Below are 16210 nucleotides of genomic sequence, written 5' to 3' on the forward strand. Positions count from 1 at the left end.
CATTTAAGAGGTTATTTCAGAAACTATAAATATGAAAACACTGGAGAGAGACTAATTATTACAAGAGTTCCAACTGATTCCTCAAAACTTCTAACATAAAGTCGTCATCACAGTTCATTCCAACTTTGTCAAAAACATTTGTCCTACCTTTGAATCTTCATTGCTCACACCCAGCTCCAGCACAGCTTGAGGAGATTTCAGCTTTGCTTGCATGGATGCAGACATTTGAAGATTAAGCTGCCAACCAATTGTTTCAAGCTATAAAACACAAACGTAGATTAGAATCATATAGTACAGAAGCACAGGGAGGTCAATTTATAGCATCCATCAATGGTTTGTCAGTGAAAGTCACGCTCTAGAAGTAAGTATTAAGCACTCTTATAGAATACACATCCTGCAAATTCTCCAGGACTCCAAGTAGTGTTTGCTTCTACCTCTTGCGAAACTTATCAGTTAAAGCTACCTGTGGCCTTCACAAATAAAAATAACTTCAAATATCTTAGATGTGCTGGAACTAATCCATAAAACAAAATGAAGTAACCAAACTAAGATGCATTCTTCCTTGCAAAGTTGATCTGAGTAGAAGATTCAATTTCATATTTTCTTCTATTTTACAGAAAATTAATAAATTTCCAGTAACTTGTTAACTACCTAAAAATGGTAATCTCTTAACCAACAGATCTATTGCATATGCTACCACATATGGAAGTTTACAGCAAAAATAATTCTGGGCTGCTTTTTAACATGATTCTACCAAAAAGCTAAGAAGCTGAGTAAGTGCACATCAGCATTTGAATAGAAAGCCCCTCAAAAAACACATTCCAAAACACTTTTTAAATGAAATACATCTTCAAACAAAAGTGACACTCAAAAATTATTGAGTTATAGCGCACACAAAGCACATATGAACAGAACTACAAGCTTACCAGAAATAATCTACCTAGCCTTCTTGAATCTTCAAAAGTAGAATACAAAGTCTTACAACCTGGCAAGTTAATCGACATACAAGTTTTTTAGTCTACTCTCCCCTTTCTGCTAGTAAATACTGCAGCTCACTTTTATTGTTACTAAGACAGCCACTTTTGTTAAACCCCAATATACAGCCTTTCCAGCCCAATATACAGTACGTGCCCTGTTCTCTGCAGTGACAGTAATCTCTAGACGAAAGACAGGACAGAAAATGAAAGGCAGCACAGTGGTCTGAGTTCACAGCTAGCAGCCATAACTCCCTTTCTGTTACTGCTTTTCTTTACCATCACTTTGTTTCCCATAGCCATTTTTATTTCTGTTTTAAAAACAGTTGCAGAAGAACAGGTTCTGATTAACAGATAATATGCTGCCTAAAATTTCAAAATGGCCTTCCTATATACTTTCTTGAAATATAAATGCAATGTGTATTTGACTGTGGTCACGATTACTTAGACATTCAGCATTCTGAAATGTCAATTAATCTTGTGAGAGCAGGGACATGTTGCCACATGATATTTATGTCAAGGCACAGTATTTGGATGCCACGAAGTACATATTTTAAGGGCAATTTTGTCAAAAGATGAAAGGAATTTAAATTTATTTTCATTTCTAATACAAAACCACATAAAACAAATACTGGGAGAGATTATAAAGTCCCAGCATCTTAGATAACACTGACACTTATTATGCAAAAAGTATGTACTAGGGGTGAACAATTTCTTCAGAACTAGCAGGGAATTAAAATTATGTTTTTAGCTTTTTCTTTTCATAATTTCTATGCAGCTATTTAGAAATATGCAAGCTATCTTGTCGCTGCAACATTAAACACTGTTGAAAATGCACCATTTCGCTCTGTAAGCTCTCATTTGGTATCTCTTGACAATTATTTAATCAGAAGGTTGTGTTCAGGAAACAAAAAGCAGGTGCAGGCTGGAAAACAAGGAAGGGGAAAAAAAAAAAGGTAGATAGTAAATAAAAACATGAGTAAGCACAAATGAAAATCTTTCAGATCCACCCCATAAACACCATTGCAAAAGATTCAGAGCAACAAAGATATAACAATGCTTCCCACTTGTATTTCTTTTCTGTCTGGGCTTCTGAAGACACCATAACAGACAAGACTAATGAGTACAGAAGAATTTAGGAACACCCTCCCCTCCAGTGGTTAGTATTAGCCACAAAAAAAGCTCAACAAGCAGTGCACTCCCTATTGACATACTGCTTCTCTAAGGCCACCTATGCCTGTGCCAAGGACAGATCCACAACAGCTAGCTGTCAGCTACTGAATATAAGAGCATCTGACTCTTCATCTTTTATTTCTGACTGCCCACACACATTTCTACAAATGAAAATTGAAACAAAGAAGAAATTCAAGTGATCTGATAAATATAACAAGTTTCTACATTGGCTGTCTAAACTGAAAATACTTTTATGGTAGTATCTTCAACTATTTAATGATAAATAAAATAGATGTTCACTGGCAAAAGATTTCAGACTAAGGATATCAAGGAGAAAACAACCCACTTTGCAAAAAATAGTCTATCAGAATCAATGCCTTTAGATTGAGAAAGCAATATTCAAAATAGGCACACTCTAGGGCAACAACTTCAGAACTGAGAACTGAAGAAAGGAGACTAACAAACAACCTCACTGTGAAAGAACAACATTGTTAAGGACTTTAATTTGGGAAAGGAATGTAAGTGGAAGTAATGAGAAAAAAAAAAAAGGGAGAACTTGAAGTGTCGTAGAATTAGAGAACACAATGATCTGAAGATCATCCCTGTATTTCCAATTTCTGCCATTCTAAACTTGTGGAGTGGAGCCAGTATTTGTAAGGATGGAGTGCATAAAGCTGTTTGAATTAGGGAGAATTTCAGGGAGAAAAGAGGATATTTTTCAATTTTAAGCTTTTGAGATATCCTGAAATAACTTCTCCTGCCTTCCTCTACACCCACAAAGACTTCTAATTTGAAACGGGAAACTTGAATTTTTATATAAATTACTTGCTTCTAGAGGGTGAAGCTTTCAGAAGGTCACACAATATCGTAACAAATAGTTATGGAAATGACAAAAAAACCCAGCACTTCTACCATCAAAACTCACTGATGTGGCACAAACACTTCACTTCTTGGCATTGCTGCCCAAAGGTTCCTCGCATTACTCCTGGTAATGTTTAAAAGTCAACTACGTGACTGTTCAGTAATTTCGGTGCTGTGATATTTGAAGGATCCATATTGAACACTGCTCTCCACTGCTATATGAAAGGAAGATCTTAATTGTCTGTTGGCTTTTAGTTTTTGTTTGATTTTTTTTTAAAAAAGAACAACCAAAACTCTCAACAACATGTGCCTTTCAAGATAGCAAACAATTTTCATTAGCCTAAAGCTGTCAAGGGCCTCTCAAAAACTTGAGTGATTTGTATTGATGAGAATTTTAAAACAAATTGTTCTTGCTGTCCGCAGTAAGAATCAAGAGCCAGTAAGAGCAACCTTTAAAGTAACTGATCACACTGTTGAGACTGAGAAGAAAGGTGTACTAACAAAACTGTAGTGTGATGCTACGCCTTATTCATCCAGTTCATAATGCACCAACCAGTACAGGCCAATCAGCTTCTAGTAATATCGTTACTAACCTGAGCATAACTGAAAATAAACCTTGATTTTCTTTCTGAAAAACCAAGTCTTGGCACAGATCTGAGCATCATGTCTCCTTACACTGAGTCAATACTCAGCCCATTCAGTGTAGTTTACGTGTATTGTTTCCCCCCCCCCCCCCCCCCCCAGACAAGGTGATTAATTTGAGGACAGGCTAAAGCAGTGCAATTGGCTTCATTTCCATGAGTTTTTGATGGTTTGACTTGTTTTTGGTGAGGGATGTGGTGCTTTTTGTTTTGTTTTAAAACACATCATAGAATGCCATAAAAACTTATTAGTGACTCATTCCTTAGAGGTATCACAGAAAATACTAATCTTCTATGGAACACAAACTACTGTAAAAAAAATAGGAAGGTTGAATTAATGCAGAAATTAGTTTCATGCTCCGCTGGTAGAAAGCTCCACCTGTTTGATTTTCAAGTACTATAATCCTTATTTTGAGAAGTCTGTTCCAAATGATATAATATTTCACACCTTAGATATTACTGAATAGGAGATTACGCCTTTTGTATCCTAAAGGAGAAGGTGCTCTTGCTTGTTTTTATACAGCTTTTTCCATTCAAAGTCAAATCAATACACAAGTAATATTAGTATTTTTCAGAGTGTACTCTACTCATCTATGTCTACCAAATGTAGTACATCCATAACAGCATTACATCAGTTTATGCACAGCAACTTCACTACATCAGTGCTAGAACACTCTAATTTAAAGTCTATTGTAATAAAGTCTAGAGTAAATACAGATAATTTAAAATTGCAAACTCTAAGCTTCAACTGTTATATTGTTAGGAATACGTAACCAATACTATTTGAAAGTGGGTGATTTATAGCTCAGAAATAAGCAATCTAAAGAGGAAAACCCACCCTCCAATTTCAGAGAAGCAGTAAAAGTACACACCAGAAGTATCCAAATGGAAAAAAAAATAGTTGACTGACTCTTCTGCCTAGCAGAAGAATAGATGCAAAAACTTCTGGCGGTAAAATGAAGTCAGGCAGATTTTAACAGTTATAAGGCCTATTTTTATTAGCCACAAAGATACACCAGAAATTACCTGTCATTTCATGCCCTGAAATCAGAACCAGACCATCTTTTTCAAGAATTTTTACATACTAAAAGAAAAAATTAGTCTGCATTACACAAGATGCTAAATGAGATCAGCATAGCATTTCATTTAAACTTAAAATGGCTATTTTGTGCACAGAAATAGAACAATTGTTTCAGATGTTTTTAAATCTTCTCAAAATGGTATCTCCTATCCCTTATAATTTGCACTTACTTGGTAGAGAAAAGAAGAGGGTAAGAAAGATAGCAAAACCTCATTAAAATATTTTTAGCAGCAGCTAAAAAACTGTACATTATTAAAGTACCTAATAACACTGTAAGATGAGCGGAAGATTAAAGAAACTCAGCTGTGCTGTAGCATCTTTCAAAATAAATCTCAGAAGGCATAAAACTGAGTCTTTATTCCATCTTTCATCATTTGAATTCTCTTTGCCACAATCTGTGATGGCATTGTATCACGCAAGTTGTCTCACAATTCATTGTGACAATACCCATAGGGACTACACTGCCTTGTGACCTCTGCTTGTCATTGTAAGAAGGATTAGAGGAGCAAAAATTAATCAGAACCTTATAGATGCCTTACTTCTGCTTAAATTGTATTCCTGTTTATTTTGCTCTTCTATCAACATCAGAATGAAATTTTTTCCCCAAAATACACACAGCCCCAATTCTTTTCTTTGTCATAACTGCCCTAAGATGCACATCATTCAGAATGCAATTTCTACAGACTAGCCAGCATCTAGAAGAGGGAATTCAGTATACTCATGCTACAAATAAACCCCTTAAGAAGACCAGTTTTTAGAGAAAATTCATTTCGGAATTTTTCCCATAAGGGCTCAAACAGACATCAACATACAGAACTGACAGCTCTGTGAAGAGTTATAGGTATGGAATTACACCAGTTGCATTCTTACACATTATTATATTAAGTAAGGCTACCTCAATGCCTTAAAAAACTTCCCCTTGCTTGGCAACACAGGACTCTTTCATTTTTATTAGGTATATTATAGAAATACCGCAAACAGTTCTCCAAAACAAGAAGCCTATGAGGAATATAGCTCTACCTGCCTGTTAGAACAGATATATTTACACAGCAGCAAAAAAAAAAAAAAACGTATACAGAACATAGTAAGGTTGTTGTTGTTTTTTTTTTTTTTATTTTGGTTGACTTTGTTTTTGGAAGGGTAACAGTAGAGAACAGTAAAGAAATCAATGAAAAACTGCCATGAGAATTCAGAATGAACTTTATCAAAAAGCTTGCTCTTCCTTGGAGAAAGGAATAAATACATTTTAATCCAAACAGTGTGTCCTGATGTCTGATCTGATACGGTACCTTAAAAACTAGATCAGACTTATCGCTTTCCTATCATTCTAAAGGTCAAATTAAGAATACCTTTAAACAAACAAACAAAAAAAAAAAAAAAAAAAAAAAAAAAAAAAAAAAACACCCAAACCCTGATATCATCATCATTCCAAACCGATAAGGAATGTATCACCCAGCAGAAATAATACAGTAAAGGGACTACCATACTAGGAAAGACTTATAGAACTAATTAATTCAACAGTAGACTATACATAATTAATAACACTGGACAGCTGAAGACTGACTACAAATAGATTAGTGAAAGAAAATGAAAGGATGAAGTAAAAGAATAAATAATATTAGGTGATAAAGCTTTAACTCTACATTTTTTATTCATCTCTCAGGACAATAGGCTCCTATCAACCAAGCAGACTGCACCAAAAAAAAACGTTCAAAGACCTCAGCTCAAAAAAGAGCATTTTTTCTAACAATTAGGAGCAGTTTTCAATATGTCATGGAAGAGGTTAATATTCCTCACCCAGGAAATATTTATTCTGTTTTAACAACAAACTCAATTTCACCTCTAATTTTAATGAAGCTATCAGCCAGTGCATTACCAGCTACACTGTTCCATGAGGGCAGAATCAGAATGCTATTGCACCTTTCCAGTAAGAAAGGAATCTGGTTTAAGAGAAACAAAATACACACAAATGCAAGGAAACTGTTTGCAAGACACCATTCACGCCAAACAGGTAGTGAACCTAACTGCATCCCTCCTTGCATATTCTCAGCCTTTGAAAATCTGGACACAGTCCTGGGCAATCCTTTCCAGGCAGCCATGCCTGAGCATGGGGAATGGGGATCTCCAGAGGTCCCTTCAAATCTCATCTATCTTGCAATCACATTGCTGTTATGACAAAAGAGCCACCACTTTATTTTTACATGTAAAATATTCCTTTTGTGAGACAAACGTTTACATGCCCCTGTGCAAGTTTCTCAAGTACACTCAAGCCACACATATGGGGGGCACATTTATGGGATCAACTCTTAAAAATAATGTTTTAACCACAAACACATTGTAAAGTATAATTAGATTCTTTAAGGAGAATTATATCTAATATAATTTCTAAAATCAATTTTAAAATCCAAGTTATAAATTTCATTTAAATCCTATCAATACCAGGTGTTTTTCAGTATATCAACTTCTTTTAAAAAGTCAAGTGGTAATTATGACAATTTAGAGAAAGTTAGCTACTAAAACAATATATCTTAATACAATGTCTTCCCCAACTGCTTAAAGATAATGCAGCAAATATGTGCTAGTTCACTATTACTTAAAGAATATGGATTGAAATAAATGAGGGGATCATGCATCCATCTACTACACTTGTCATCTTATGAATTCCATGTAGTGAGATCGTGAGTTCTTCCACTTTCTCATGTAATTTTTAAATATTTTCCTATACATGCCTTATTAGTAGAAAAAATAACTGAGATTTAATCCTTTGCCTAAGGAAAAGCTTTCATGAACTTCAGAGTTTTTCACTAAACTGAAGTCCAAAGGATTAGAATTTTAAAAGGTGTTTTATAAAACAAGATGAGGAAGTAAATTCAAGCTGCTGAAACCTCAAACTATACTTTAAGTCCAACATTCACACTCAAGCTGCAACTTTTGCCATCCAGAATAGCAAAAAAAAAACAAAATAAAACAATCTTCAACTTTTTTGTGAAGCATTTGTAGAGGCAGATGCCCATATTTAAACATGCTTTCATTCTAAAATAACAAACATTTAAAAAAGGAAATGACAATTTCTCAGTTGCTTTTGTGCAAATATAATTACAAATGACAGTTTACAACTTCGTATGAATTGCAATATTGCTACCAAAATGTAATTTATATAAGATGGTAGAGAAACAAAGCATTTTTATCCCAATAAGGTCACTGAATGTGATAAAGGTACAAAGTCCTAACACAGTTAGAATTACAAATAAATTAAAGATTTTTGTACTTGTTTCTTATAAGTAGAATACTCAACAGCAAAAAACAGATCACTGAACATTATGTCCGAGAATTCTGTTGAGACATTTGCTTGGCAGAGCTTCTTCAGAATTGCTTCCCAGTCTGCCCACACAAGTTGTGTTTTGAAAAGTTCACCTTATAATCTCCCATGATTTCACTTGGTTTTCAAATTACTCACCTCTCTCAACAGAAAGTCATGCTTGTCACACTGCACCTCAGACAATTTAAACTCTGGGACTTATGTGCTTGACACTGACGAGTATTATTTCAAAAAAAAACAAGTCAAAAATATGTGCAGGTAATTTTTTTTGCAAACTTACATTATAAGCCATTTACTTGCTATGTTTCCTGAATTAATAGAACTTTGCACATCAAGAATCCACAGTTTCTGAATCTCCATGTGCCTAAAATTACCCAGTTTTCCATGTGATCAAGTTCAAATACCTTGGAGAACATCAGCTGTAACCTAATTACAAATATCTTTAGTCTCTGCAACTGACAGATTTTGTCTTTTTAAAATGTGCCTTTACATCTAAAAGACTAGAAGTTGCTTGTACTATGCTCTTATTTTGTCAGTGTACCATATATTCCTTATAAAAATTTTCTATGTACATTTCACCCCTAACAACTGGGGTTACAGAAAGGATTAAAAAATAAATAAATCTTAGCCTAGTAAGATAAAAAAAGATAAAAATGAAGAACAATTAAGTCAATGTTCAACAGTTCTGTTGAATCATTTGATCATGTCTGACACTGACAGGAACCTATTTACACTCCCCTGAAGGCTTATCACAAATAAACAAAAGGATTTTTATACCTGCTCATAGACATATACATTTATGCCTAAAGATACAGTGGATCAGACTTCAACAGCACATGCCCTAGTTTTAACTGGCAACAGACACATTTGAAGCATGAACGCTTTCATTAATTATCCAGATTAGAAAATCCAAAGTGTCAGATGCTCTGAAACACACTAATTACAGAGAAATAAGACATGCCAGGCAACTACCAGTGCTCAGGAGCACACTTTACCTTTACAGGAGGTCCACTCAGTGCAGGCATGTCCAACCTACAGCGTTGGTGTGGCATGGCACAATTCACAATGCAGCTCACACCCAGCCTCATGCCACTATGGTCACAACTCTTCATCAAGAGGCCTGGCCCAGACCCAGGCATGCACCCATCACTCAGTACAAACAGTACTGTGTGACCAACACTGCCTGGGCTGAAACCAGGACACAGGGAGGGCCCATTGCAGCAGTGATTCTTTCTCTTGCACCCACCACTTGCACTCAGCCACATCAAAACCTGTGTGTATTACTCACGGCATGAGCATGTGCTGCTTGTTGGCTGTGTATTTTTTTTAAAAAATGTTAAAAATCAAACAGACTCCATTATAAAAGCTACTTAAGAGATAGTAAATCTATTTGGAAAAAAGAACCAAAATCATTTCATGAACACTAGTTTACTAAGCAGTGTTTGGAAAGCATGGCAGATATAATTTGTCCTGATTGAAAAAAAAAAAAAAAAATGGATTTTTCTAAGATCAGTTTGCCTCACTAGACTGGAGCCAGGCAAATCAAAGAAACAGGAAAATACAATGCAGGAAATTTGGAAAGTAAGGCTTTGGCAATAAATGAAAATACTGATGCTACAAATACAGCTCGACCTGCCATTTTCATTACAGGTACTGTCAGTTAGTATAATGTCACTGAAGAAATGGCTTCTACAGTGCCATTTAAAGACAACTAAATATCCTGATGCATATGAAACAGTAAAAGATAAATTAAAACAATTTTCTTTAACCTTCAACAACATATCAGATACAGCTACTGATGACACCCTGGTGATGGTCTGTAAAAAAAAAAAAAAAAAGATGGACCTGTAAGATTAGTAGAAAATTATGCAACTGCCACTGACAACTCACATTTGATAAAATATCACAGCATCATAAATCCAGGAAAATTTCATGCAGAAGCTTTAAAAATAGATAATGTCATGCAAATCATCAAACCATGAATAAAGTCTAAGAGACTGAATCATCACCAGCTCCAGATCCCTAGAAGTATGGATGCTGATTAAGAAGACACCATTTGATTTTCTGAAGGAAGGGAGCTAAAGTCAGAGTGAAATGCTAGAAAGACTTTATGATTCGTGAAGCAAAGATCAAGTCCTTTATGGAATCAAAGGGAAAAACTGTGCCAGAACATACAGATTAAAAATGGCTCACAGATTTAGCATTTTTGGTGGATTCGACCTCTCCTTCAAATGAGTTAAATGTATCTTGAAGGTGAAAATCACCTTATCTGTGCTACATTTTAAAAAGTAACTGCATTCAAAAAGAAATTATGGCAAACTCAAGTTATAGTTATAATTTCATGCATTTTGATGTGTTGGCATAAAGCATGCAGCCTTGCTTTTGTTTTGATACAGGAATTTGAGAAAAGCTTTCAAGATTCCCAAAAAAATCAAGAATTTTTTGGTATATCTGCAACTCCCCTTCAGACAACATAACCACTTTACCTGCAAATCTGCAAATGGAACGTACAGAGTTGCCATCAAACATTCATCTCAATTTAAAATTTGATCATATATTTTTACTACACTTTCATAAGGTCTGTTTTGAGTGATGGATATTTTTCTCAGCTAACAGTCACACTTTGTTCATGTCACCACTTTTTTTTTTGTCAGTACTCCATTTGTGAAAAACTACTTTTGATGATGCAGCACAGGAAGAGAAATATTTCATCAAAAATCTCAGTTGACCTCTTTGAGAACTACTAGGAACAGCAACCACTTCCAGTGAACTGATGCACAAGTTTCACAAATCCTAACATCCCACAAGTTTTATGGTTTCCTTGTTCTCTGCTTTTTGCTTTTTAATTCAAGTATACTAAAAATAAGTTTTAGTAGTCATATACACATTATCCACATATTTCACGTGTGGCCAAGACAATTCCTGTTCATCCCATGTGGCTCAGGCAAGCCAAGAAGATGGACACCCACGACCAAGCATGTTCATATCGTGTAAAGCATATCAGAAATTAGATTTAGGGCACATTACACTGCACAGTTCAAACAGTTACAGCAGCTAAACTAACACATAAACACCTCTTTGAGGCAACACAACTTCATTACAATGATGACATGACCCACTACTTAGTAAGAACCCTTTTTGTTTTCAGTACCTTGTGCTGTCATAGATTTCTTATGTTAGACACCTTGCTTTAAAACACAACTATATAGCTTTAATCTCTTAAAAAAATAAGAATTACCTTCTGAGGGGTCAAAATCCTCTGTCTGAACTTTTCAATTGTCTCTTGACCTGCAGCTGCCCATGCACTAGCAAATGCCTCAGCTTTGTCTTGGTCCAGGTGAATGCTCTGCAGCTGTTGTTGCAGTGAAGCAGGCTTCAAATTATGATAAACAGCCTGTTTAAAGGAAAAATAACTGCTATCATTGAAGTCTTGTTCTACAAATTGTGCCAAACCAATTCTACAATACTACAGATGGCCTCCACATGCACACAAGATTTTTTACTAGCAGCTCTACAGCGGGACTGCAAGCATTGTGTACATCCTAACCATTTCACAGAGGAAATGGAAGAGTGTAACTTTCCCAATCACAACTCAAAATGCAATAAAACAAATGACTCAAGACAGACGAACTATGAAAAGTTACATATGCAAACCAAACTCAACACCGTATTACGTCTCCAGAAGTAACTCCTGTGGTGACATGGCACTCCAGAAGGAACTGAGATAACAGGACTCATTTCAAAAATTCCCTTGTAAAGACTTGGGCCAAAGAACATGGCACTGAGATTTACCATATCCCCTATCGCGTACCAACTTCTGGTACATGGTACAATGGGTTGTTAAAAACCATGTTGAAAGCAATGAGTGGCAGAACATTTAAGCACTGGGAAAAGCATTTGGCCAAAGTCACCTGGTTAGTCAACACCAGAGGATCAATCAATTGACATGGACCTGCCCAATCCAGTTCCCTACATACTGTAGAAGGAGATAAGGTAAATGTAAGGTCCCTGTGGTACCCTGTGGCATGTTGGGAAAAGCAGTTTGTGTCCTTCCAACTTCTGGAAAGGGCAGACCTCTCCATAGAACTGTTTTTGCACAGGGACCTGGGTTCACTTAGTAGGTGATGGAGAAAAATGGGGATCTTCAATGTTTATCTTAAGGGAATTTGATGTTGCGGAGTGCAATCAGTAATTCCAATGTATATGCGTGTGTTCAGTGCACGTAAGTCATTGTTTGTGCACATATTAAGCATGACACAGTGATATGGAATAAGGGATAGAATATCATGGCTGTATGATTTCTGTGACTGATGTTTCACATCATAACATCATGTAGTGCACTGGGAGTTAACATTCCAGTTCTGTGGATTGTCAATAGCTCCAGGATACCTTTCAGAGAAGAGAACTACATCTCACAGAATCACAGAATTGGGGCTGGAAGGGGCCTCCAGAGATCATCTAGTCCAACCCCCAGAAGACTTTCACTGTTCCATTTCTGTTTTCCATTCAGAGGGAAAGATAAAACTGCTCCACAGTCATGAGACTGTACCCTTCTTTTTGCTTGTCACTGCAGTGTGTGCTCCCTAACCATCTCGCCTACAGCATTAGAGTAAGGCCTTTTGTTTTGAAAACACGCTCTCATTTTATTTGACTTCTTAACCTCAATTTCAATCATATTATATTGTGTTATCTTGCATTACGCTATCAGATTTAGTAAATTAGTTTTCTCCCTTAGCTAACTGCCACTGGTTTTTAGGCCCATCTCACTACCTTTTACCTTTTCACCCTTCCCCATCTCCCAGGACATGGGCCCCCAACCCCATTTAGTCAATGAATCAGGCCAAACTGGGCCTTATATAGTTAGTATACCTCCCTATGCTTCCACTGTAGGTAGCGCCCAAGCATTTTAAAGTCAATTGTGACCACAAAAAAAGGACAACTTCTCCCACTTCACACTGTCAAATTATTAGCAAAGCTAAATTATCACAGTAATATTCTGAAGGGACAGTACTTTGCCAGAAAAGGTGAGATTGCTACTATGGCCACAGCATTGATTTCTGTGATAAACACTCTATATCACATTGTGCCCTCCACTCAAAAAAAAAAAAAAAAAAAAAAAAAAAAAACCACCTCAACAACAGGACTCCATCATTCTTCCATACCTAAAACAAAAAAAAAAAAAAAAAAACACTACACCACATACAGCAATCTTATAACATGCCTGTAGATCAAAAGTCTATTATCAAGGCCACGCTTTGAAAGAACAAGCAGCAATTCTAAAAAGAGTAGCTATCAGTGGAAACACAGAAGAGCCTTTATACAATATGTATTCCATATAGAAAACTTCTTTGGACTAATTAATATGTTTCGGGCTTTTTTTTGTTTGTTTGTTTGTTTTTTGGTTTTTTTGTTTTTTTTAAGAAAGTAAGTCCCAAGACATGCTTTTCTAATTTTTCTACTCATCTCCAGTTACTGTCATACAAATAAAGCAGCCAAGTGAATTAAAACAGAGGTTGTGCTGAGGCAAAAATTCAAAATTCCAGTTTGGATCTTGCCACAGTTTTTAACTGTTTACTGGATAGGAGGTGCAGGCAGGACTACACTTTCTCTTTGATACTGTGGAATATCCTAAGTTAATTAACATTAAATTGACAGGTGCAAGAAAGACTCAAGTCACCCAGCACACCTGATTAATACAGCGTGCAAGCCCCATGCACAAAAAACTTACCACACTTGCACAAAATTACAGCAGCAACACTGCAACTGTCAGAGTTGCTGAGCTACCTTGTTTACCATGGTTTTCCACCTCAGTGGTGGTTGACTGGCAACCCACAGCAGATGCAGAAAACATCCTCCTTGTACAAGACACTCAGCTGTACAACATGCAGTCACCTACTCATTCAGACACGAGAGCTATAGCAGGTATGCCTGTTCACCTGCAAGTAAGAGGAAAGGCTATACCTCACAATTAGCAACACTTCCTCACAGTCACACAGGTGTCTGTATTTAGCTGGAAAATCACCCCATAAATGCAGTGAGTTCCATACAAATCAGTAAAGTGTACAAGTGGAAAATCATGTCCCCCAAAATACATGTAATATACTACAGACACATTCCTACAAAATATATTTTTTTTATCTTGACATCTGTATTTTTAAATCTACAGTCTGATAAAAGAAAAGCATTTATCAATTCAAAATGAAAAAAACAATGTACCTGTTCCAAAATAAATGATATGGCTTCAAGAACTAGATGAAGATCTTGCTTTTCCAGTGAAAAAGCTATTTGAAGTTTTTCTTCTTCCTCTTCACTGAAGCTGGTTTCAGCCTGAAACACAAGAATGGTTACTACATTCTCTTCAGCCACCATGAATGTATCTGCCAAAACAAAAGCTCTCTCATCACTTTTATAAACATTACATTTCTCTAGTTTTTTTTTTTTAACTGGAAATAAAGTAAAGCGCTTTCCACCAGAAAAAAAAATCTAATTTATCTCACTGAAATTCAGGTTTAACTTCTTATGAGATACTGCAGCTTCTATCAGGATCACTTGAAATACACCACAAAAAAAAAAAAAAAGCTTTCTCCTTATGCTTGAGAGCTACTAAGAAAACATTTCTCTTTTAACTGCATCAGATCATCACGTGCAACAAGTTTCCATAAATAAGAAGTGCACTGCTTGAATCAGACTCCAAAGAAAACAGGAAGCAAAAGCTGTTGTGTAGTTAATTCTGTAGGCTTTCTCCACTTCAGATTCTTCTTTTGAAAAACGACTGTTCCGTGACAGAGAAAATAAAGCCTTAAGTCAAAGCATGCTGCTTTGGAAGTTGGATTTAAATACAGTCCATACTATACCATGTTACTGAAAATTACTATAAGTGTGCTGTACTTTTAAATACAGCAGTCATGATTACTGTAATAAATTAAACAGTAATTTAAACACAGACATCCTTTAAAATGCAAATACTACACTGCAAACATCAGAATACCACATTTTGACTAGTTAATAGGCCAAAACAGGAGAGCTCCACCAAAAAAACGCAAATGAGCTGACAGAATAAACAAGATAAGGCAATTACACCAAAACGTCAGCAATCACAATGTCCACAGGAACAGTTTCAAAACTGAAATGTTTTGAATGATCAACTTTTAGAAGCAGATGCAGAGCTCCAGGCACCTGCTCTGTTAGGAAAGTAAATTAACTGAAGAGCTCCAAGGCCTTCCTGCCCAGGTCAGGTACTTTGAGAAGGCAATGGGAAGATCCACGAGATGTCTCTTTAACTTAGCTTACTCTTGTCAAACCTCGCTCATGTTAAAAGCTATAAATCTGATACTGAGCACCAAAGAAGCTAGCGATGCTTTCTTAACAAACTAGCATCCACTCAGAACAACTGAGACAGCTCTCTGCAATAACAGCAGCATCCAAGCCAGCAATTCTGGAAGGGAGAAACCAGAAACAGAAATAAGTACTGAAAGAACCCTCACAATCCCTGAGTCGCAGCCGCAATCTTTTATTTCTACCTGTGCTGCTCCCACCCTGCACTGCTTTAGCGCCAGCCTGCAGGTGAGCATAATACAAACTTCATATTTCAGTAAACACAGAACAAAGGGATATGAGAATAGAATACAGTTGAAAGAAATCCTCAACAAAAGCACTTGTGTTTAATCATTTCTCTTACAGTTCCATATTTAAATTCCCTTTGATGTCTCGGGACATCGCAGAGAAACCAAACTGCTGATTTTATGCTTAATGCACAATGAAAAAAAAAAAAAAAAAAAAAAAGGCAAATAAGCATATACATGAACGGCAAAGGCGACAAACGCGTTGGTTCCGAGCCGCACCGCCCACCTTCAGATGCAACCTCTGCAGCAGGCGGGACAGCAGGCGCGGGAAACGACCCGAGTCCACAGCGTTGAGCAGCAGCACGGCCCTGCGAATGCTGTGCGGAAGCAGAGGAAGAGATCAGGCTGCAGCAAGCCCCGCCGCGCTCGCCACGCCGCGCTGCCCTCACCCCGTAGCGGCGCTCAGGCCGGGGCGGGCGGGGAGCGGCGCTGCCCCCACAGCCGCTTCCATGCGCCTACCTGTCCGTCTGCGGAACCACGGCCGCCGCCATGGCTGCCGCCACTGCCGCCCTGCCCCACGTCAGCAGCGCGGCGGGGCG

At 36.9% G+C, this 16210-nt stretch overlaps 1 protein-coding gene across 7 annotated transcripts in view; it reads right to left on the bottom strand.

The window, feature by feature from the left end:
- COMMD10 (COMM domain containing 10) overlaps nt 1-16210 on the bottom strand; it is a 156908-nt gene extending 140698 nt beyond the window's left edge. For all 7 annotated transcript variants that reach the window (XR_016461811.1, XM_090131638.1, XM_031604801.2 and 4 more), the window contains exons 1-5: nt 16131-16210; nt 15898-15988; nt 14266-14376; nt 11288-11443; nt 148-258 (exon numbers count right to left, since the gene is read on the bottom strand). Coding sequence is in view for 6 of the 7 variants with exons in the window: in XM_090131638.1 (XP_089987764.1) it covers nt 148-258; nt 11288-11443; nt 14266-14376; nt 15898-15988; nt 16131-16162 (501 nt within the window). In the remaining variant the exon portion in view is untranslated. The remainder of the gene's footprint in view (nt 1-147; nt 259-11287; nt 11444-14265; nt 14377-15897; nt 15989-16130) is intronic.

This window comes from Phasianus colchicus, chromosome Z (assembly GCF_987193195.1).
Source record: "Phasianus colchicus chromosome Z, bPhaCol1.hap1.1, whole genome shotgun sequence".
Classification (NCBI taxonomy): domain Eukaryota; kingdom Metazoa; phylum Chordata; class Aves; order Galliformes; family Phasianidae; genus Phasianus; species Phasianus colchicus.